Source organism: Micrasema longulum, unplaced genomic scaffold (assembly GCF_059751315.1).
Source record: "Micrasema longulum isolate JH-2025_06_02 unplaced genomic scaffold, ASM5975131v1 h1tg000548l, whole genome shotgun sequence".
Lineage (NCBI taxonomy): Eukaryota > Metazoa > Arthropoda > Insecta > Trichoptera > Brachycentridae > Micrasema > Micrasema longulum.
Window position 1 is genome coordinate 506626 of NW_028277744.1, and position 26622 is coordinate 533247.

Below are 26622 nucleotides of genomic sequence, written 5' to 3' on the forward strand. Positions count from 1 at the left end.
TCCTTTTGAAATATTAGCTTCATAAGTCATTAACCCTCGGTGGTGGCGTAGTGAAGCATGTGTCTAACCTGCATGTCGATTTTATATTTTTGCAAATCTACTATGGTGAAGGTGTGTAGTGATATTTGCATGTTGGTGTAGTGTTGTTATCCTGACGAAGAGACGGGTTACGTCTCGAAACTGGTAGACAGATAAGTCGGTGAGTGGTTTTATACCAATTTTATTAACATAATACTTATTTGATTGTTTAAAAGTCATAATGCAACAGTTTAATTTTGTAATTCTTGTGCCGCGAGTACAAAATACAAAATATTTGAGAAAGAAATGAAAAGTTATTTATTTATTTGACGAATATTTATGCAGTCCATTTTACCGATGGTAAATACAATTTCGTATAAAAAAAACGGGTACTAGTAAAATAAAATACAACTAAATAAAATTAAAGCTAGGACAAAAAAAATTTACTACCTCAAGACAAGATCCGTTCAATTCTTTTTGTGTAGCACTGATTGAAAACATCTTATATATTTTTATTTCTTTATAATTTAAATGTTATACTGAAAACGTTTACTTTTCAAAAATAAAGTTAATACATTATTTTAAGACGCCACTCCCCATTACGTACACTAGAATTGTTTTTTCTTTTACGTAATGGGAAACGTTAATGTACATAAATATATTTATGTTTTAAATTTATTTGAAATATGTATTCAGTTCAAATATTAAATACTTATACTTTTTATCTGAATAAACTAAAAAATAGTTGAAAGCAAAAATACAAATGGTAAATATGTAAACATAGTTTATTTAAATTTATTCCAACAGAGAGGGAAAACATTTTTGTATGTGTACTTTACACCATTCTGCATATGTTTAAACATCCTCATTTCCTCAATTCTTCCATCGGTTGACTTTTGTAAATTAAAAGAGCCAACGTCTTAATCATGTGGGAGAGATTAATCCGTTCGAACCATTTCACCTAATAAGATACTAGGAAATATGGATGTTTCAACAGGCAGAATTATGAATTTTACACAGTGTAAAGTGATCACAACCAGCCAATGACAATTCATAAGCCCAGTTAATACCTAGACTTCTATTTTTCTTTATTTCAAATGTTCAGTCTCTGTTTACATATGTTAAAAATCAATTTACATGTAAAAATTTACCTATCTTATTAGTAAAATAAATTGCCTCGCTTGTCTTAAACATTTTTTTCATTTTTACATTGGGCCTAAGGGCTCATAGTAAAAAGTTCATTTAACCATAAAATACAGGTCAAAATAGAGATAATCTTTTCTCATTATAACACAGGTATTCAACGAGAAAATAAAAACAAGAAAACAAATTAAATCAATCATAAGCACGTGGCAGTTATTAATTAGATAGCATTGAACATTGAAATTATCCTTGTGTGTACCTATTTTCTGTCAACATTTGACGCGCGTCAAGATAACGTTAGTATTTGATTTATGGCGACAGGTTTTTATGCTTTGACTAGCTCACGTGTAGGTTCTTTGGTTGTTATTAGTTACTAAACTCATTTATAGTGACCGATCAAAACTTCGAATCAACCGATATTCGATACCTACGGTCGGTATGTGTCGCATTACGCTCGGCTGTACTCGGGTGCATCGTATGGCTCGTGACCCGGCCGCGTGAGCTGCAACCTTCAGTTGGTTTTGGCTTGCGGCCGGTGAGTGTTGTTAGTTGTCACGTTGTCAGAAGTCAATCAAATTAAAAAGCGATATAAATTAAAAAATGTACAAAATACATTTTATCATTAGGTATATGGTTTAACAATTATATTCAACAATATTTTGAGTTTGTACAATTTTTTGTAGACAAAAACTGGATTCAACTCCCTGGGGAGCTGTTAATATTCACATATTACAACAGAAATGAAAAACATTATGGAGAAGGTTAAACTCGTGCGGTTCAACAATAAAACGACTAATTTTGAACGTTTTGAAGTGACTAATTACAAAACATATGCAATACATAATAAAAATTAAAAAAATGTAAGGATATACATTTAAAAAAATGGATAGTGAAACTAAGTAGAAATAAAATCGATAGTTTCATTCGCCCAAACGAACATTGAATCACCAGCTCCACAAACGTACAGTTTGTGTTATGTTTTTGTTCTTTTATTGTACGTTTTTAAATATAAAAAATACAAGTTAAACAGAAATTAAATATAAACTTAAATACGCAGTATTTAAAACTGTTATACTTGGTTATTTCTTTTGGTATATTAAGTTTTCTTTGTATATTCTCACATGAAAAAAAATAAAACAAAGTATATTGTTAAGTGTCCTCAGCATGGGTCAGATTATTTTTATTATTAATTATTGTTTATAATGTTAAAATAAAATAAAATACAAAAATACAAATACCTGTATTTGAACATAAATAACATTAACTCAATATTATTACTCTATTGGAAAAAAGAATAAAGAGAAAAGAGGAAAAGAGAAGAGATTGTGAAAGGAGATGTTTGTTCAGACGTGATTTAAACTGAGATACTGTGGTAGCATTTTTGATTTCGATCATATGATGTTGAGATGATGAGTTGGTAGAACATACCGAGGAAGATACAGATAGTACAGAAGTTAAGTATACCGTCTCGATATTTTTATTTTTTATTTATTTTTGCACCACAACAGGGCAGGAGGCCCAATTACAGTGGTGAATTACATCACAGAACACCCAGGCTTGAGAAAATATATACAAATGAAGATAGTGTTCATAATTGAGGACCGAATCTGGTATTTTTCTTGCGAATTTGGGTAAAATGCTCTTGCAAAACAAAACATACACGTGACGTTAGCGCATGCGTGAGATGATATGCTCGTCCGCTAAATAAGATCCTTGTTTCTTTGTATTACATATTTTACTAAAACTTATTTATTTACACATATTTTCCTTGACAGAACACTGCGCTTGTGCATATACTTATAAACCAATGCTATGTTACATTTATTACATAGTGCGTAAAGTAATCGCGTAAAGTAGTCAATGAAAATATTTCATGAATTAAACGTTGTTTTACCCATATACAGTGATGGGCAAGTGGAACAAATTAATTTGCAAATACCGGTTTGCTTACGCTTATCTTAATAATATATTTTTAAATCCCATGTAATTATTCAAAGTTAAAACAGGTCAAATAATCAAACAACTAATCAGCTAATTTATAATTATATATAATATATATGTATATGTTATATGCGTCGATTTTCACGGGTCAGTAAACCAAACAAAAAATCAGTAAGAAATCTAGATTATAGCCACATTTAAATTACGAGCAACTTTTAACTCTTTATTACTTTGATTCCCTGACAAAATTCTGTATTTTTTTCACATTTAATTCTATATAAAATATTTAACCATACAGCAAATGCCGCCAACCTTCTAAAACAAAGAACACTAAAATTTCCTTTATTTTCAAGTAATGCAACATACCACACACGTTTGGCCAGCATGTGTCGAGAATGTAGCACATACTACCGAAATAAAAATATGACACGTTTCATGATACTCTCCAACTTTTGCGAATAGTCTTACGAGTAAATTTGAGTTAACAAGTTCACATGAACAACTTATTTTATATTAAAAATTAACGATTTATTTAATGTAATTTTGTAAATAAAGATATATATGAGGAAATAAGAAGCAAACTTGGAAATATCCTTGAAAGAGTTACTGAGATATTTGCAAAAAACTTTGAAAAAATAATTGTGAGATTTGTAATTATGCTTCACCAACTCAATGGAGAATGCTAAGTTTGCGGTGTCAAATAGTATAATTAAAACTTGTTTTTGCAAGCTTCAGATACAGTTTTGAATTACGCTATTATTTAAGTAGATAGGTTTGTAGGTAGGGTATAGTTTATTTTGGCGTCAATAACTAATTTTCCATTTTTGGTGGAAATTTCTAAGTTTACAACATGCGAAATCGTATCGACTAATATCAGATATATAAATTGTGTGATTTTAAGTATGCATCTATATTGAATTAGCTTATTGGAAAGTAGCTGATTTTAAAAACTTTCACTTGATACAGATTTTTATTCTGAAATAATAATAAATAATATATACTATAATTAAACAAATCAAGAATCACACATATAATATAATATTGTGAATAAAAATAAAAATTGATCAAAACTTAGCCTTCGTGTGCCTGAGATATGCTCAAATTATTCTGCTAGACAGATTTGGAGATGAACATCACCATATTTTTGCGTGAAATGAATATAATAAAACAAGGGCGACAATAAATATCATTTTCAACAAATCTACCTTTTTTTTCTGAAGTTTCAAATAAATGTTTATTCTTTAATTTATTAACCCTTATCTCTATTTAACTTCGTTTCGACAAATATTTTAAAACGTTTTCTTTGGTTTTGTTGAGTTTTTTTTTTTCTTCTTAAAACTAATTTTTGAAACAAAATAATTATTTAATCTCAATAAAAACTATCGTCTGAGCACATAATGACAAACGATCATATGATAGTTTATCGGGGCCAATATATTTTAATACTTGATGTTTTTATTTTAATAATGTTTTAGTGTTGTAATAAGATATGTGTTTCATTGAATAAGTTTTTACTCTTTATTATTATAATTATGTAAGTCTTTATATAATTATAATAATAACCCAAAATTTGGTCAAAGGTGCAAGAATGATTTTCCTTTCAAATTTTTAACATGCTTCACTGTAAAATTAAGTTGACAGATAAAAAAAATAATTTAATGCAATACGAAAAATCTGTCTGGTGCAAATAAGCGTATTTTTAAAATAATCAAATTTAGCGAAATGCAAACAATGTAAAATATTTTTTTACACTTTCCAATTCTTTGAAGAACAGGTTTCTCTGGTGAGGATGATATTTATATTAATTTAAAAAAACAAAAACCAAACTAAAAATAAACTAACTAAACCAAAAATAATATATATACTGATAAAACGAAAGTAACAATATTTGCCTAACGTATGAAAAATGAAATAAAACACAGCCGATTAAATTAATCGGAAATCTCAACAGTATTTTGAGTATGTCCAAATGCTTGGAAAACACGGATGGATTCAAGCGTTTTTAGAAAGGTGAAATAATTCAGTTAGATGAATCTCACCTACATCAATAACAATTTTAGCTCATTTGCTCATTTACTTAGCTCATTTAGATCAAGAGGGAAGAGTCTAGGAAAAGTATGTGAAGTGGGTATTTAAACCAGCCAATCTCAAGACATAAGCCTTGTTAATAACTAGACTTCCGTATTACTCTATCAATTTTTTTTCTCACTTTTAGGCGCTAAATAAGAATGATAATGATATACAACTCAATAACTATTAGTCGAATTCCGATCCTTATAATACAGGCCTAACGTTGTAGGGTAAAGTCCGGATAATTGCCCTAGTTTTCGATATTTTGTCATTCTAAATTGCTTCTATTGAAATTATTGGCACAAGGTATAGAAGGTTGCCTAATGTGAAAACGATACCCCAAGTTAATTATTTCTAAATTAGCATTCGCGTGACTCGGCTAAATACATTTTTAATCAATCAATTAAAAAATAATTATATGATAATTTGTTGTTTAAAGGAGGTAATAAGATGTTATATAAAAAACGTCGATATGAGATAATGATTATTTATTTATTAATTCATCGGTTCATGCATTTAAAACAAATATTTTACAGGTCAAAAAAATACAAAAATTAATTGTTAAAGTCGCACTAAAAAAGCCTACTTTTCCCGCTGCATAATTGTTCAAAAAATTCAAGATTATAGGAAAAAATTTACATTGATATATAAATAATTAATTAATAAATTAATAAAAATTAATAAATAATTGATATATAAATATAAATAATTGTTAACTTCAAATCTACTAGCAGAACGTATTACATATTACAAGAATGTTTCTCTGTCACGAAAATTTAAAATTGAAAACAGCAACACGACCATATTAATATTTCAATTTATTTTATTCATATATATGTGTACATTACGGTAAAATAAGGTATCTTTATTCATACATATGAAAAATATACATTTGTATATTTTTCATATGTATTTAAGAAGTCTATAAAAGTAGGTATTTTTAAAAATAGCACATAAATAAACATTATATCATGAGAACAACATGTTAAAAAATTAAGAGAATCTCGTAACGAAAAACTCCCACAGAGACGTGAAGAATGTCGTCGAAAGTAATATTGTTTACCATAGTGATAGCCCTTTCAACAGGCATGACCATTGGGAGGTTAGTCCTATATATTGGAATGTGGAAAATTTTATGTTGACGCTGTCTCAGATAATAATTTGTAACATAAAATCTAATTTCCTATCAGTGGCTGCTTATGGCATAATTAGCTGGGGACGTTGCTCGACAATTGTCATGAACCCCCTAATCAAGACGCAAAAACTTATTTTTAGAGTTATGCTTTGGTGCCCTCCAACCTACCCATTTGAACCATTATTTTAATTGTTAAAAGTTCTTGATATCTGTTAAATCCATATCAATAATGTGTTGACAATTTTCTGGTCAGGCGACTGCGGAAGGAGGTCCCAACTGCCAACAGAATGCCCGTACGAGGTTTTCGCGGAACCTAAACTTATTAATACCGAGAACACGTACGATGTTTGCTCGAAGACACTTTTCATATAAAGCTCCAAGAGTGTTCAACGTCTTGGATGGGCATATTAAGTTCTCCAAAACAACGACTCTATTTAAGGTGAAGATCCATAATTAGATTGTATCGAGGGGTAGAGACCACTGTATGAGATTGCTTCGGGAATAAATATATAACATCGCTGCTGTCTCCATTATTATCCATATACGTATATTATCACTGTCATACGTATTATTATATAACTAAAAGGTAAGAATTAAAATAAAGAATGAAAAACACGCTCAGATGTAAAAAAAAAAAAATTCAAAAAGGAAAAACACAAATATACACATACATATTTTATTGGATTCAAAGAAACGACGAGAAGAATCTTTAAATGAAATATAAGATGATAAATTTAAGTTTATTTAAAAAAATTATTATCTTCAAAATTAATGACAACCATGAAGTTTCGCATAAACAAATTGTCTTTGTTTTTATAAATGTATGTATGTGTATGCGCATGGGTGTATGTACGTGTGTGTGTATGTACATGTGTATATATATATATGTGTGTGTATATATGTGTATGTCTGTATGTATATGAATCAAAATGTGTATCCGAATAAGTTTTTATTTTGTTTGTCTGTGCTCTATATAAATTTGTTAACTTTTGTAATATATTAAAATATAATTGCCTAGCTTGGAACGGGGTATGTACCCTTGTTAGCTGGGCAAAGTGAACATGGAATTGTATTTTGATAAAGAGTGTGAATAAATAAATAAATGACACATTATAGTAAGAGCAGCAATATATTGATTTTAAATACATATACAATATAAGTAATTAAAATTAGTTTAAAAGTATAAAAACATGTTTGAGTATGAATGATTTAATTAGGCTCTAATAAAAATAACAAAGATAATTAATTTTATTCCAGTAAAATGGCTAAATGGTTCAGAGCCAATTGAACCATGTAAAAAAACATATTTCATTGTTACATTATAATGTAGAGAAAACTTATTTTGTATGTAAAATATATCAATAAAAAAATCAATTTATTAAAACTTCCTTAAAAATTAAAACTAAAGAACAAAACGAAAATGAACAAAATGAATTAACTTGTGAGGAAAGAAAGTAAAAAAAGGAAATAAATAAAAATAACAATTGATTTAATTTTAGCACAAATGAAATAAAATATTTTTTTTTATATAGTATGTTCTTATGGCGGTCTCAGAACTTTCAGCCGTTGCTTGAACAGGGGTGAATTAAATGTAGTTATGCAGAAAGCAGCCAGTCCACAATTTAAAAAAAAAAGATATTGGTGTTATCGGGTGCACTTAGCTCAATTCTATGTTCTGGTAAAAACAGCCAGACCGCTTCCATACAAAATATTCACCTTCAAAAAAATAGTGTCCATCACAAAAATGGGATTTCTTAATTTGCAGAAAACATCCACAGCACTAGAAAAATCTAACGATACTTCTGAAATCCCTAAATCTGGTCAAACACGTAATATGATTCCCTTGAAAACCTTCCAACTGTTGTGTAGATTTGATTATTCACTCTTTTTACAATGTTGCTTTTATCTCAGTTTTACTTTTCTATGGGTGGCTGCTTTCGACATAACTACGTTCAATTGATCCACCCTTCAGACTCCAGTACAGTAGAAAAGGGTGTTGCTGGAGCTTTTCAAGCGTTCCCATAGACTCCAAGCTCTTTAGCGAAGTAGGGCAGTGAAGGTGTTTACCCGTCCAGCTGTAAACATTTCGGAGGCACTGCAGTATCTAAGAATTTCAAATAATTGCCTATATGCATTGTTATAAGTGACCTTTAATTTATTCCTCGCTGATTGATTATAATTTTTTTATAGTTTCGCTGCATACACGTACGTCAAACACGTTGTACAGACGATTTTCTTCAGTTCGTCACTGCATTGAAAGATGCGTCTTGTTAGGGGTTAGTGTAGTCACATTAGAAGGTGCTGATAGGAAAATAACTACGATGGTTCATTTAATAAATTTAGTTAAAGAAAAAAAAAATACATCTCGTTGTGTCTAACACTGTTATCCTCGCTTTAGAATTATTCGCTTTTTGCCATACGTTTTATTTCGTATTTAGATCAAACCGCAAAAAATATATCATATGTCACATTAACAGTGAGTTCGGTGTAAGTCGAGAGTGATGTGTCCAGAGTAGCCTAAAGCTCGTTTTACTTGAGCCAGAGAATAGTACAAGATTCGGCCCAATGAATATTGTGTCGTGTACGGTAAATGTGGGTATAGTTACAATGTTGTATGTAGTTGACACTCGTAACTTTAATATTTTTTGAAGTCAAATGTACCTGTCACAACTACATAAACACTTTTACAATGCCTTGGTGTTAAATTTACAACCCTTTTTCATGAGCCAATACTGAAACTCTGATTCTGAAAACTCTTATTAACACATGCCAAGCAAGTTGCGAGTAAGCATCAGCTGGAAGATATTGGTTTTTGGCTATAAGTCCGCCAAAGAACTCATTATGTGTACTTAAAGTTTTAAATGAATAAAATATATATTTTTTATTATTAAATCCAAGCAATTTGAAGAAGGTAAGTGGATTTATTACTATATAATAAATACTTCGGTCTGATTTGTTGCCTAGTACTTTTGCACTTCTAGTTTGCCTTCCGTTTCCGAAAATACTGATTTTTAATAAACCAAAACTGTCCGTTATCTGTCATGCTGCCAAACACGTTTATGTACCAAAAACTGCTCCGTGTAAAATGGAAAATAAAATCTAACAATATTTGGCACAATAATTTTTATACAAGAAACTGCATAAAAAATTGCGTAATATGTTGTACCATTTTCTGATTCATGCCATGCAAGCTTAAGTATCTCTTGAGAGATAAAAAAAACTTGTGTCGGAAAAAATCTCTCCTTTTTAGACATCATCAAGGCCAAGTGATTTGTGACAGGTTTCATGATAAATGTATCAATGGTACTGAGTGTTATGACCACTATTTACGATCAGTTTATATGGAGATTATATCGCCACTGCAATTTTTAATGTACGACGATAAAATTATCGACTGTAAGTGTCAGGAGATGACGCGAGACGTGCGATAAAGAGTTAAGCGGTAAAAGAAAACTATGGATATTTTTTTTTACGTAATTGCATAAGCACGACACTATTAAATAATTGTGGAGTTTTGTCGGAGCAATATTTTTTTTATTGAGAGCAAAATTAAAATATATGACATGTGAGGATATTGTCGGAGTTATCATTAAATGTCCCCAGCTACCGCACCCGTCACACGTCGAGCTCTCTATTTCATGTGCCAGCAGTTCGTACGAACTATGCCCAGAACTCTCCACTTATACGTTTTGCTAGTGAATATAATTTGAACTTTCCCCTTATTGATCCATTTGATTGTAAAAAAATAACATTTAAAATGCGCGTCTTAAAACATACTTTTTTGTCTTATACTTAGTTTCAATAATAAAGTTTTATTTTATTTTATTAAATTTTATCTCTAATTCTTATTATTTTATATATATTTATTTTTTCGATACCTGACACCCTCTTTCCAATATAACACCCACACACCCACCCTCTCACTCACTTACACTCACACAAACACACTAGTATGCATTGTACGTGTATTTAATGTATTTCTGTGGATATCTGTTATTGGTTTTATTCTCTGTATATGTTATATTTTTATTACATGTATTACTGTTGATATCCCCAATAAATAAAATAAAATAAAATATTAAAAGCAAACTTAAAAATCTGTATTGTAGGAGTTACCGAGATATTTGCGAAAAACTTTGAAAACAGAAATGTGAGATTTGCAATTATGCTTCACCAACTCAATGGAGAATGCTAAGTTTGCGGTGTCAAGTAGTATAATTAAAATCAGTTTTTGCAAGATTTAGAGACGGTTTTGAATTACGCTATTATTTAGGTCAGTAAGTTTTTATGTACCAATAGTTTATTTTGGCATCAATAACTAATTTTCCGTTTTTGGTGGAGATTTATAGGTTTGCTTCTAAAACCTTCCTGTGAGAGAACCATCTTGGTATATTCCGTATAAAAACGAGCGGATATCACGAGAACAAAAAACCTGCTAAGAAAATCAGAGATGAGGGTTCTCAGATCGACTATCGGAAACTCTGAGCAACTGGGTCAGAAATGACTTTATGTGGGAAACGTGCGGAATTGCAGATATAGTGCGCTGGAGCAGATCCCGAGGGAGATTCTGGAGAGATCACATATACAGTATGAGCAGCGATAGACGGGTGTCCATAGCATCCGAAGAATTGCCTTTCGGACGGCACCCACCTGGATGCCATCCTAAGCGATGGAGGGATTGTTTGGTCTTACCACGGGAGACTGAGTAGTCTAAGTAAACAGCGCTACAAGAAGACAAAGAAGGAAAGCAGAAGTAACTTTTTTTAAGTGGCGTTTTTATGAAATTATTTTTTTGTGTCTACGCAGATGAATAATATTGTTCCGTGTGTGAAATAAAACCAGAACATGGATGAGAGCTTTTGACACAATAGCTGCTTTCAGGTAAAAATCAAGTGGAGGTAATTTTGAAGTGGTTAGCGCATTCGTCTGCCATTCTTAAGTCTTTGTTCTGCGTTCGATTCTCAGCAAGGTGGAGGCGAAACAATTATTTTTAAGTTTGCTTAATCTGTAATATTTCATTGTTCCTGTCTGGTACCGAAAGCGTAAGCCTGCTGGAATTCAGATATTAGATTATTAATCCATAATTCAATATGTTTATTTTTTGGGTGATACCGTGTGTGTTAGATTTGTTCCAACGTTTCGGCTACCATCGCCGGAGCCATCTCCAGGGTAAACTGTGTGAGTTCACACAGTTGTCAGGTTGGAAAAAGTGTTGATCTTGCTCTTTCATGACATTGGTGGCAGGGAGTCAGAGAGATTGATGCATGCCATGCATTTGAAATTCTTACAGGATGGTAAATAAAATATATAGAAACGAAAAAAACAAACAATGATAAAAAAGTTTCACCCATATTGATTTTTATTTTAAAGTGTACATTTTATATATATATGTGTATTGACCGGTCGTTCGAAATTATGTCCCAGCGAAAAGTATTTAGACTTAGTGTATGTTTTTAAAAGTACTAAATAAACCCCGTTCTGCAGCACTGTAATTGAAAACTGAAAGCAAAAGTCTTAAGCTGCCAATAACTGTTTTATTTCGCCTAATTGTTTTTCCTACTTGGATTTTGTGATTCTGAATAGTTGTTGATTTTATTTCTTTAGTAAACAGTAGGTAACATTTTATCTAAGTGGATTTATCTATTATCTGATCGTCAGACTATCCATAAAAGCGGGTTTATATGGCTGCATGTTGATTGGCTAATCTAGATTACACAGCGCTAGATGTAATTTGTATTTGATAACAATTTCTCTTTTGCATCTTGTATTCGATTCGACATTAAAATATCGGTAACTTAGATATTTAATTAATAGGTTATGCCATTACATTTTTGTCTGTGATCATTAACACCATAATGGCGATGTTGTATGATCCGTTTTGCATATTAAATTAACTCTTTGATGAAATGCCCACTGACATACTTTATTATTCACTATTTTAAGATTTATTTTGTAAGGAAGAAGAGGAGAAGTTAAAAACGAATTCTAAAGTGTATTCGTATTTCTTTTTTATCACAATTAATTTAAACACATACAAATATGTAACATTTTAGATATTATTTGAACAAATAATTAAAAATCACTTGAAACGCATTGAGAAGGTTGCAGGACTTTGAAATTGTTTAAAATTGAAAAAAAAAACTGATAAACTATCCATTTTGATTACCGAAAAATATTATTTTTGACATATCACGTGCTTATTTCAGCGTTATACCACATAATGTGCAGGTATAAGTTTCTATGGTCGTTATCCCAGATTTAAACCGAGTTTAACTCTATGCGAGGTTTAGAAGTAATACTTTTTGCTATACCATCATTATTCTATTACTATTCTTAAGTTTAACTTTATACCGGATTTAAAAGTAAGGTTCGGTAAGATTCATCTTTCGAAAAGAAAGCTAATTATTTATCTTTTGAATAATTATATTTTCTGTAGGAATACATCAATTGAGCTGTCTTTAGACACTTCATTATAAAGCCGAAGTACTTGTGGAGTTGTTGGAAAGAAGTCAGTGTTGGTTTTGTAATCATCATCATCATCATTCCCTTTCCGCACCTATTGGTGCATAGGGCACTGCATTGGTAAACCAATCGCAGCGTATCTTGGTCATTTTTGTAACATGAATATAAGGTGATCAATCTTACACTTCAGGTACCAGTATAGGGACTATGAAATATTCTAGTGTCAAAACACCTTTTTAAATAATATTTCATATCAACCATGTCGGGAATCGAACCCGAGACCTCTTGCGTGGTAGGCAAAATGCGCTGACCATTACACCACGAGGCCGACTAATTTTTATCTCCCATAGCAAATAAATGCTTTGTAAAATTGATGTTGCTTTGAAATAAATTATCTTCACCGTCCATCTTACCGGATAAAATTTTATGTAAAAATAATTAATGAAGCTAAAATTTTTTTACAATCCAAGTTGAAAATTTCTATCAAACTAATTATTTAACTAAAAAAACTACTAAAATTTTTTCGATAGGTAATTGTTCTTAGAAATGTGTGTTACATTAAGCAATTAGTTAATTAAAGTATTGAAAATACAATTAAAAATACTACCGTACGTATTTAATATATTTTCGATGACATTGTGTACAAAAAAAATATTTAAAAAACTTATTCTTGGATAAAACGAAAGACGATGATATAGATGCATTAAATACGAAAAAAATATCAAACGAAGGCATTACATGCTGAGGGGTCTGGTGATGTTCACACACATAACTGTATTCTGCATGTGCCCAGCCACAGACTCATTGATTCTAGTGAACAAATATTTGTTGATTTTATTTGGTCAAGGTAGATCCAATTATTATCATAATGTTTTTACTAAATAGTTGTGAATATATTTGCCATTCACCGGAAGATGAACACACCGTGTGTAGGCGTATGTGAAGGTAGACATTAGCACGTGGGCAATACTTAAAAATAGTTTAAAGCAATCATACATTTAGGAGATAGCTTTAAGGTGTGGGTGGCAAAATACACTCACGCGATTATCGAAGTAGTCTTGGGATACTTTAAACTAATATCAAAATATGAAAACGTAATAAATAAAACTGAAAAAAAAACGAGAGAAACTGATAAAGAGAATGACTGATAGATATAATATTTTGTTAAAAATAGCCTCTGGTTTCATTTTTATTCATTTATTTATTTAAATTTGCAATACAACACTACTACCAGTTACAATGTAAATATATTTAGGTAATTACAAAAACATAAAAAATCAATAGTAAACAAAGGCGAAAAGGGCATTAGTACTAAATGCACCCTTGTACAAGCATTACTACTACCCATTCTAGATTACGCTGATGTTTCCATGACTGATTTAAGCTGTGAGCAACTCGATAAACTTTAACGACTTCAGAAAACATGTGTAAGGTACATTTTTGGTCTTAGGAAATATGACCACATTTCTGATTATCGTAGGCAACTCAAATGGCTCAAAATTAGACAGCGGAGAGACTATCACTCCCTCTCACTTCTGTTCAATGAACTTCATAGTCCTAACGCTCTTATATACCTGCGTGAAAAATTTCAACGCTTATCAGTTCATGGTTTACCTCTTCGTTCTAATTCTCAAGGCACTCTTTTAATACCCATCCACAATTCCTCTTTTTTCTCTAACTCATATAGTGTCCATGCGGCTCGACTGTAAAATCATCTCTCATCCACCATCAAAGATGTTACTACATTATTTCTGTTTAAATCACGTCTGAAGAAACATCTCCTTTATCTTCCTTAATCTCTCCTCCTTTCCTTTTTCCTCTTTCCTCTTTTTTCCTTTTTCCATTGAGTAATAGTTTTGATTTAAGGTAATTTATAAACCAATACGTTCATTTATATTTTTATATATATTTAGTTATTAATATTTTTTTTCTATTGAATATGTTCTGTAACTTGAATTATAAAAATAAAACTTTTATTTTATTGGTTGGTTGGAAGAAATTGCCATTTGGTAATAAGCCCGCCAATGCACAAAAACATTATGTACAAAAAAATAAAAAATAAGTCACTTATACACATTATAAAACATGGTTAGAGAGGAAGAGACTAAAATTGGTAATCCCAGTATGGAAAAGATCCACCTCTCTCGGCTGTTCAACAGACCAATCGTTCTCCCCACAGGCATCATCAACGGTAAATTTGTCCTGCATTTTGGAAGAACAAATAAGGTCTGTGTTGCCTGGCTCTCAAATACTTGCTCGGTACATATTATTTTATGCGCTCCAAAATGTTGGGATTACAAATTAACTCGTTCAGAAGTTGATAGGCTATAGTAAATTGACTACCGTTAATTTGGTTAGAAGCCCTATATCAATGTTCTTTCAACAGTTCTTAGAAATAACCCCTTCCAATATACTTTTCTGTTTCATCTAATTATATGCAAAATTCATATTTATAGCGAACTTTCATTAATTTTAAAAATACGTAAATTTTTTTTAATCTTTAAGTATAAGGAATAAGAATTTTATTTGATCTTTATTTTGTATTCCAGCAAACCAAAAATTAGACTGGTCAAAAGAAAAGTTAGTCAAAAACTTGTACTAAAACACAAAATATATTATTTATTATATATCACCTGAAAAAACCTGATTCTTAAAAACAACAGTTTGTTAATGGGAAGATAGGCTTTCAAATGTTTATTTATCTTTATACAGGTCGTTCTTTAAGCCCTGTCACATCCGAAACCACGATAATCAGTATGAAGAAGACATATTAGCATATTTAAAAAAATATTTAAAACAAAGAAAATTTTTTAAAATAAAATATTTAAAAAAACAAATGGTCGCTTACTTCTACAGAGGAGAAGTGAGGGGAGCTTGGTTGTCGGTGTATCAGACTCCCCCCTCCCCCCTCGTTTCTCCCTTGCAGAAGTAAGCAACCATTTGCTTTTTTAAATTTTATTTTTTTTTAATTTTATTTGTTCCAAAAAATATTTTAATGTGCTAATATGTCTTCTTGCTCATACTGATCATCGTGGTTTCGGATGCGACAGGGTTTAATGAACAACATGGATATATAATTCCTCTGTACGTGTGATGTCACCGAGCTCCTTATAAACGGCTTAACCGATTTACGTGTGGTTTTCAGAGAAATATATATTTTTGCGCTGTGCGTGTTTGTAGATATAAAAATTTTCAATCTCATATGTAAAAAAATGTAAGGAGCACAAATGGTTTGTTCATAGATCTACCAGGGTTACATTTGAGGAGAACGCATTTACAAAAAAATGGAAAGATGTTGTTTTTTTCTGTATAAAAAAAGTTTGTTTTTGAATGTTTACAAACAGCATTTGGTTTTGGAGATCTCAATCAGATTTTTTCCTTCTATTCTTTATAATTTTTATCCATTTATTTATTTTTACTGAATTTCTGGTAAATAATATTTAATTCAATACATTTAAAAAAATCGTATTCTTACATAAACACACTCCTCTGTTGGCGAGAAGACCGGAGTTTGACGTTAAAAAAAAGCCATATTTGAAAAAATATTTATTTTATGTTTTAGAATTCGACAGTAAACGAGTACTTAGGTACCTACTTTAATTCAATAATTGAATATTAACAATTTTTAGTTTTGGAATTTGATCGCAAACAAGTACCTAGTACCAACTCATCATTAAAAAGTCTTTTTCCAAGGTAATAGCAGGCAAGCTAAGGTTTGAGCAGGACAACGTCAGTCGGGTCCACTAGTTTAATATTAGTATACGGCTGAATCTAATGATAACAGTTATATGAAGAAATATATGGTACAAGAAACTAAAAAAAATAAAATACTATGTAGCAAAGACAAACGAAGACAATAAAATAATGATATACAAAATATTTATAAAAACGATCAACATAATAAAAAACTTCAATAAAATATATTTTTTTAAGATGGTTAAAAGGATCAGGAATGCTGGATCAGGTAATGAGTTTGAAAGAGGAAGGAAAAGGAACCGGGAAAGAAAAGTTTAAAAAAATATATATATACAAACAATTGATTGATGGGAGGTTAGGGTTTAGGTACAATTTATAAAGAGTCCATTTAAAAAAAAAAATATTGAGAATAATCATTATCACGTCAGGCGTTTGCTTTCCGAGTAATTGGAGGGTTTTTTTTTACAAAAACTGCATAATTGAAATTCGAGTATTTTTTTATAAACTACAAAAAATATTCTTTATTAAAGATAAATAAAACGTTTGGATCATTTTGAACACAATATTGTAAAATATGTTTTCTTTGATTTTTTATGTTGTGTTCAAAACAAATCCAAATGCTTTATTAATTTTTAATACTAAATTATTTTTGCAGTTAACGAGAAAACCTTTCAATTTTAGGTATGGTTTTTTTAAATTCTCCAATTAACTATTTAATCAATCTGGGATTTAGTTAACTGCTTATTACTATTATGTTTAAGAATATTTCCAATAAAACTAACTGACGGTTGTCTTTTAAAATGAATTGTTTAACTTAAATTATAAATTTTGAGTCAAATTTATTTATTCGTTCATAGAAAGATACGTATTACAAAAAAAACGTATCCCTAACTCTATGAAGCAACCCCTCTGTTGAGTTTAGATACAATATAATTGAAAGTGAAAGCATGTATATTATTAAAGAATACTTCAAATTAAAATCATAACTTAAATACAAATTTCATAAACATATGTGTATGTAGTGTTAATAGTATGTGAATGTCCGGCAGCCGTCTCCAGCAAATTAAAATTAGAATTTATAAAATAACTTTTTAATGCGCCTTTGAGGTAAATTATCTATTATAATAGTTTTATTATAACCTTACTGTGGTTCTTTTTTATGAAAACCTGTAATTATCTTGTTTGTTATTTGTTTTGTTTATTTAATATATGATAATTGTAGCTGCTTTTTATCCAAATTGAAAATTAAAAAGGGTTTTTAAAAGAAATAACAATTTGAAGAAAAAATACATGCTTAAACATTGAATCAATCCTAAATGATACGAAAATGACTGTATATAGAAATTAATATGCCGTAAACAAGTACCTACTCAAATTCAATATTTGAATATTAACAATTTTTAGTTTTGGAATTCAATCAAAAACAAGTACCTAGGTACCTACTTATCAGTAAAAAAATAATATTTAAAATAAATTGGCGGCCTCCATAGTGTAGTGGTCAAGACGCTTGACTTACACACGGAAGGTTTCGGGTTCGATTCCCGGTGAAAACACAAAAATTAAAATGTGATTTTCCTCAAGCCTGGGTGTTCTGTGATGTAATTCACCACTGTAATTGGCCCTCCTGGCCTGTTGTGATGCAAAAAAAAAACCATCGGTGGGTTGGTCCTGTGTATCGAAATATTAAAAATATGTTTGAAGGTTTATTGAGTTTATGTCTTAAAACCAAATGAATACTTAGCTACCATGCAAATAATTTGTAGAAAGCACGTAAAATGTAAAATAAATTAAACGGTCGATATTAGTATGTGTTATTTATCATCGAATCTAGAATCGATTGAATGCGTATGAATTGTGAATGTGTGAAACGTGATGCGTTTGCTTTATATGAATAAAATCAAATAGTAATATTTTTTACAATATATGATTCATTTGCCTATTTAATACGATCTGAGTCTCTCGCCGTAACTCTTATTGATCAATTCCATTGGCGCTAAGCCATTAATTTCAAGCTATTGAAATGAGATACAATTGTAAAATTTGAATAAATATATATATGGTAATCACTCGATGGTCGATTTAGATAAATGGCTGAAAGGAAAATCGACTTTCACAATAGCCAATATTGCCTAACTGAGAAGATATTATTAGAGTGTCAAAAACAAAATCGATTTTTCCTGTTTATTCCGTAGATATTACGTAATGGACGTAAATATGAATGAGATTATATTTTTGCAAGCTTATTGAATGATTTATAAGGATGTACCATAAAATGTACACACTTTAATATTTACTCCTCCAATTTCCACTTCCCACACTATAAAGTGTGACTTTTATAATCATATTTTATTTCTGAAGATGTGACGCTCACAGCGGTGAATTAACATATTATTTTCTTTTGTTTCAGGCTGACCAAAATTTGAGCCACACTTGAAGTAACAGACTACCAACAATAAGGATTAATAAGTGCTTAAATAATACAACAGTTACAAAAAATGGAAGATTCGTTTAAGTTGCCAGTGTTATAGTTTACTCGGGATTAGTTTTAAATTTAAGATTAAACCTCCAAGCAAAAAAAGTTCAAAATGGATCACATGATGATGCAGTTTAGTTTCAAAGGACAACGTCTTTTCCCGGACGCTAACAACAACGGAAAAAGAGGTGGACGAAATAGTGACGGGAAGAATTCAGAGAAATACCAATTAAGACCACGAGGTCGAGCGAGAGAATGCAGAACGGCCAGCGGAGGAAGACAGATTAAAGAGGAAAAGCAAACGCAATCCAGACCTCGGCCAGCTCCACTCAGTAAATATAGAAGAAAAACAGCAAACGCCAGAGAAAGAAGTAGAATGAGAGAAATAAACCAAGCGTTCGAGGCTTTGAGAAGATGTGTTCCTCACTGGGCAGCTGCACCAACGACACCGCAGGGAGAAAAACTTACAAAAATAACTACATTAAGATTAGCAATGAGGTATATTGGATCACTCACAGCAGCTTTGAGAGATCCTCCACTATTCCACCACGAGTTCGACAACCTTTTAGATTCTGACGAGAGCAGAAATACTTGCAGTCCTCAGACATTGCTAAGTTCAGATTCCTCCCTGAGTCCTGATATGGGATTACCCGACAGTCCTTTCCTATCATCACCGGAGTCGTACAGTCCCATGCTGACTTCTCCTGATCTTCCAGAATCCTGCCTTTCTCCCCTGGACTTCGATAGTCCGTCTCTACTCCAAGATGCCTTCCAAGATCCGTCACTCACAGCAGAAACCTTCAGCGAATACTTTTTAACATGACGGCGCAAGATAACATTTTGTGGACGTTAAGTGTATATTTTTACCAGATGAATATGGTTGCCATGTGTTAAAACATTTGACTAAGAATTGATTTGTAAAAACTAATCGAAATATTTATTAATAGAAATATATAAAAAAATAGTACATGTTTAAGTAATAAGAATTATTTTAAGTATTATTTGTTTTGCTTACGGATCATATTAGATCAACGTTATACTCGTAAAAAGTACAATATAGTAAGATACATTTTTAATGGAAAAATCCAAATGATTTCACGAAGCTTACATATTCGTTTCTTAAGAAAATAAATATTTCGGAAACTTATACCTAAATTAAACGGAGCAAAATAAATGACTGATTTTTTTATTCTTCTTTAGAAAAGCAGAACGTAAAATTAAAATAGTTTATTGTTAAATATTTTTTGGAGTTTTGTTAAAATTGACAAAATGGTTTATTTAATCGCATGTTTTCTCGCAAAATGTATTTTCCATTTTGACAAAAATGCAACATTTATTTGACTTCAAACATGAATTAAGTTAACTTTTTACGGTACTACTGGCCCTAAGTCAACAGTTATAATTGATTTTTAACTTAATCAATTTTATTTTAAACTAGTTTAAAAAATGGCCAGGCTTTGACGTTAACAGAATTGATATTTTACATAAGTTTATAAAACTTTCACTCTATTTTAATTTTGAATTAATGTGTATTTTTTTACAAATTGATTTTTGTATCGATTAAAATCGAATGGCATGAGTATTTCTGTATTCCTAGGAATGACACATTGTTTTTATTTTATTTAGAAAAGCCAAATGACTAGTTACTTTTTACCAAATTTTACAAAATGAAATACATAAAAGCCCGATTCTCATAAAACCTATTTCAAAAAGTCAATAACAAGCATAATAAGAAAATGTAATACCGGGCATACAAATCTGGGGATTAATATTTGAAGTTGGAAATGTCAAAAAAGTTCATGAGAAGGATTACTAATTTCTGTCACGATTTTTTTTGTAAAATAACGTAATTTAACATAAGAATTCCTTCATGTCAAAAATGACAAGCATTTTTGTTGTAACTTACCTATGTGACTTCATGCACATTTTGCGAAAAAAATCGCCATACTTTTATTGCATTTTTTAACAAAGACATTTATTGATGTGAAATATGAAAATAAACTATTTTTTAATCATCGCCAATTCCCTATTTGCACCCAGTGGTACATAGGGCACTGTGCTGGTAATTAAATTGTAGCGCATTTGGATAAAAATTAAATGGAAGGTAGGATGAAGTATTGCAGTGTAAAACCACTTTAAAAAGTTATGTTTCAGAATTTAATTTAAGCATATATTTGACGAAACTTTAACTGTTCTTGTACCAATAGTAGGTGAAACATGAAGTCATTCGTTTTCCTGTTTTATGAATGAAATCAAGAATGTTCTACGAATGTGTGTTGTTTATCAAATCGTTAATGTACTGGTATCTGCCTACTACTGTTCTTAGGCTAACCTTCAAATGACGTAATATTTATTATTTAAGTTTAAGATATGTTGAATAATGTCAAAATTGCCCACATTGTTATTTGTGACAACGTATTTTAGTATCAATCATTAGCATTACATTGTAACGTCATGGTTTATCATAATATGTAAATTCGTGTATGTAAATCACCAATTAAACGTTCCTCATTGCTCCATAAATATTTATCTTGAATTCATTCACAATATGTTTATGTGGGTGCATACAAATACATACGTAATGTAAGAAAGAACAGCTTATGTTAGATATAGTCCTATCGTTATCATCAAAACATCAATACATTAAGGAATACAATTAACCCTTTCATGGCATTCGCAGCCATTAGAACGGTCGATCGCAATATGGAAAAGAAAAATAATGGCATTGTTTAAAAGCAACTTACAAGATTCTTAGTTATCTAGTTCGTATAACAGATGATCGAAATAAGCTGCATTTGGTGTTCTCATGGGGAAGAGGAACAATAATAACGTTATTTGTGTGCTTAACAAAATTGATTTTTTTACTAAACGTATGTTGATGTTGAAAAATACGTTAAGTTCTGGGGGTTTAATAAAGTACAGCCAGTATCTTTGACGAGTATTTTTGACTCGGACTCCTTTCGAATCTTAGGTTTGAATCCTGACAGTCTATATAATTATTTTGATTTTACACTGCAATATGTCATAGTTTCTGGACTGGATCGTAAAGCATATAACTCATAAATAGGTACGAAGATTTTCACGGTCACTGTTATCAATTTGTTTCTTTTTTGGGTGATACTGGATTTGTTCCGACGTTTCGGCTACCGTTGCAGGAGCCATCTTCAGGGTAAACTGAGTGTTTTTTAGGAAAAAAAAAGTATATGTTTAAGTTCTAGTAATTTGTACCGTGTCGCAGTCGGCAGTAGGCATTGAAATACACAGAGACCCAAATAACATAAATAAAGACGACGGGCTGAAATTAAACTCAACATGGTTCCACAGTGCTTGGGCACTACATACTACAAAAATAAATAGAAATGTGCCTACTGCTGACTGCGACACGGTATAAATTACTAGTAATTAAACACATTATTTTTTTTTTCTTCTAAAAAACACTCTATTTACCCTGAAGATGGCTCCTGCAATGGTAGCCGAAACGTCGGAACAAATCCAACACACACGGTATCACCCAAACAAATTTATATGACTCATTTCATTCCCTTAAATGATAAACCGTGAGGGACACATTGAACGAAATGTTCAGATAACTAGATTTTGCGATACCCAAAACATGTTAACTTTTGAACAAAATGAGATAATTTCAGTCTATAAAAAACTTTTAATGTGAGATAATGATTATTTTGATAACAAAAGTGCATAATAAAATAATATGTCTGAAATAACTGATGTTTGCATTAACATAAAGTGGACTTCAAATTTTTATTTTACCTTAAAAAGCATTTTTATGGCGTAAGTGGGTGGTGTTTTATTCACGTATACAATAGTTTGTTGTGATAATTTCTGTATTTTTAACTTCAAAACGGCAAAAAGTGGACACCCATGTTTTATCAACTAAGGTACAGATATTACTTGCACTTATCGTCTGTGTAACAAAATGATCTAGATACGCTGCAATTTAAGTTTTAATGCGGTGCCCTATGTACCACTGGGTGCGGTTAGCGAAACAAAGATTGCTTGATATCACGAACACTAGACAGTAAAGAGTAGACCTCGGGTCTGATCTAGTTGACCACCCAAGCCATAGGATACATATGATCTATTTTTTTCTCATGAACTTAAAGTTAAACAACATTCTGTTAAAACTGCTTTACCATTTTTTTCATTCTTAATTGCATTATTACAATTCATAATAAATTTTGATTATAACCATAGAATTAAAAATAGTCCAGAAGGAGCGTAGAATCACATTTGAGTACATCGGACTGTGTCCAATAATTCCCCCACTATGCCCTACTTTGTGAGGTCGTAGTATAATATTGCTTGATGAGAACAAAAAAATCATAACACAAATGTAATGTAAAAAAAAGCAATGTGTTAATTTCTCTACAATTTTATTGTGCACGCGGAAATATTGATTGACACAACAGAGTAGATAAGTAAAGGATCATTAAATTTAATAAGAGTAATTGAGTTTTATTTTACATAAAACGGATATTTTTATATCATGTTAAATAATATTTGATGTTTTGAAGATAATGTCGGTCAAATGTCCAAAACAGATCTGTTTAATCCGAGATCCAATTTTCAATAATTTTCCAATTAGATGAGTAAAGTAGGGTAAAAAAATTTACTACCCTGGCAACACTAACTAAATTTTCATTTTGTTTCTTTGACAATCTGACAGATGGAAAAATAAATCAATTTTTAAGTAATACGTTTGTTATTTACACATTCATTTGCTAATTACACATGGAATGTGATTGCATCCTGTTTCTTTAAGATCCTGGCAGTATTTCTACACTTTAAAAGGACACAACACGGCATAGTTGAATTCAAATCAGGAGTTGCGTACTGAGCGACGTCTACAAAGAAACTAATGGGTCAAAGCGTAAACCTACTCATTTATGAGTAGGTTTACGTTTTGATGCCTTTTGTTTGATGTGCGTATGCGGTTTCTGGACTATTCTTAATTCTATGATTACATCAATAAAAATATTTTTTTATTCTGATACCTTTTCAACGATTAGATGGGCAAAAAAAAATTTTTGGTTCTACTAAGATAAGGGTTAAGAAAATAAAGTTAAAGTACTTTGGACATCTTATACAGGGAGAGTATTTATATCATATAGTAAGGAAAGTTGATGGAAAAGGCAATGTAGGAAAAAGCTGTATCTCCTGGGTTAAAAACTTAAGAGTGGTTCCATTTTAGCTTCCGATCCGTATTTAGAGCGGTTGAGGACAAACTTACGTGTTATGGCATTCAATTGATTCTTAGATTATTTTTGTACATTTAAAAAATTGGAAATGAAGCTTTCATTAGTATTTAAGAGAAATCCTATAGAAAATTATTGAAACAAATATAAATGCTTTCATTTGTTTATTGTATATTATAGAAATAAATATTTTTATACAAAATTGGCCTTGCTATGTAATAGAAGTGCAATAAGTTACTGTAAATATTGTTTTATATAACTTGTATAATTTATTTTTATTTTGTATTTTTATGAATATATTTATAAAGCGTTGCTACATCCGTTGAATTTTTATAAAGAGTGCCATTTATATATAGAATATAGCCACAAATAATTCATAATCCATCTTTTATTTTTAAATATTCCTTGTATGTTATTATATGCATGAATTCATCAAATGTTCCAAACTGCAAAAAGTAAACATTATAGTACACAAAATAATCCATAATATTTTGAGTTTGTCCAAATTTTTTTTTGTAGGCAAGGACCGGATTAAACTCCCTGGGGAGCTGTTAACATTAACATATTACAATAGAGATGAAGAACATTTAAGATAAGGTAATATAGAAATCTAGGCATCTACAGGGCTTATGACCTGTCATTGGCTGATTTTAGTGGCAACTTTATACACTGTGTAAAATTTACCATTCTGCCCATATTCGAACATTTATATTTATTCAATTATTTCATCTGTTGATTGTGAACAGACTTCTATATTACCTTCTCTAAAATGTTCTTCATCTCTGTTGTAATATGTCAAAATAATCCATTACAAATTAGTTAAACTTCTAGTATAATTTAATCTCTACATATTTTGAAAGTTCTGTGTACTGAAAATATTTCTTATTAAACCAATTAACCGGTGCAAAGATATGAATTTTTAAAATAAATATTTCCACACGTTTCCTGGTAGGCAAAATAATTCGAAAGATTAGAATCAAAATATCTCACTCAAAAGTTTCGGCACATTTCCTTTTCACAAATCGACGAATGGAGGAGTTGAATCCATAAAAATAAAAATAATAAGCAAAATGGTCACTTGACCATTCTGCCTATTATTTTTTACAAGCCCTTTTTTTAAAAAATCAAAAAAATATTTGCGTTTTATGATTCACCTTTACTTTTTTTATTAAAATACGAGTATTACAATTATGATTAATATTACTTGAAAAAAATAGCAGAATCACCAGTGAATGACCACTACTACCCCAGTAAAAATAATACTCAGATTTAGTTACATCATAACATCATAAAACATCCTAACACATTAAAATACATATATATTTAAAGAATTACATAAGAAATAGCATCAAATAAAACACTTACCACACCTTTCCTTAAAAAAACACTATGAATCTCAGAACATTAACGGGAAGACGCACTATTACCTTTTGACAACTCACAGTTCAAAATTGATAGATTTGTTTCTTACCAAAAGATGTATCCGCCTACTGCTTTTAAAAGTTTTTTGACTGGACACATGTTGCAATTCTTATTATGTTGTGTTTTATTAACCAATGGTCATTTACTGGGGAGTTGTCATTTACTGGTGCTTTGACCCTTTTCATTTCACACGCATCGTCAAAACCCACATAGTACGTTACAATTAGGGTGGATTGACCTTAACTATATTATTTTGTATTAAAAAAAACGAGGTCCCATATCAGATAAAAATCTTGCAAAATGAAATCGAATGTACATTGGTTGGCCTAGTGAAATAATTATTCGTTTTTTTGGCCGCTATGAAATAAATAAAAATAATAAAAAACTAATTATAATAGTCTATGTTGATTTATCGTGCCGTGTAGATTTTTACCATGTTGTGAAATTGCCATACAATGTACATGTAATGTAAAAATGTACAGTCCATTCGAATGTTAAATGGCCTATATTAATGTGTTACAGCATATAATTTTAGTTTTATTACCACGCACATTTGCATATTTTCTTTAAAAACTTTTTGTTTCGCACACATAAACAAGGCTTTTAAAGATTTAAAAGACTGTGCATATTTGTATTTTAACGTGTTGGTCATTAAAAAACTCAAATTATAATTGCAAAATTAGTTTTTAATTACGCTTGAAATTCTGCATTGAGCGGTCATAAGATCAGTTAATGCCTAGACTCGCACATTTTTGCTAAAAGAATTTCTCCCTCCTTGTTTCGATAGCTTTCACCCTATATGTAAAAATAGTATTGCTTTTATGCATGTACAAGAAAATGTGCAAAATTAAATCGTTATTCTGTAAATAAAAAAATCTATGAAATCCCTGTCGGCAATTCAGAAATAAATGTATATTTTTCTAAAACTGATTTTATTTATTTTCATTTATCTCATCTCGATGAGGGTTTCGAGATTCATTCAGAATGAAAAGCTTAGATAAGCATAATTAAAACAATGTATGCTGCGTTGTTTTGGACATTTTAAG

General features: G+C 30.6%; 1 protein-coding gene across 1 annotated transcript in view; it reads left to right on the forward strand.

The window, feature by feature from the left end:
* The window catches only part of LOC148280706 (uncharacterized), a 38993-nt gene extending 17338 nt beyond the window's left edge, over positions 1 to 21655 (forward strand). The window contains exon 2 of the mRNA XM_088227960.1: positions 18873 to 21655. Coding sequence (XP_088084086.1) covers positions 19051 to 19761 — 711 coding nt within the window. The 5' untranslated portion in view covers positions 18873 to 19050 and the 3' untranslated portion in view covers positions 19762 to 21655. The remainder of the gene's footprint in view (positions 1 to 18872) is intronic.
* Positions 21656 to 26622: the final 4967 nt, after the last annotated feature.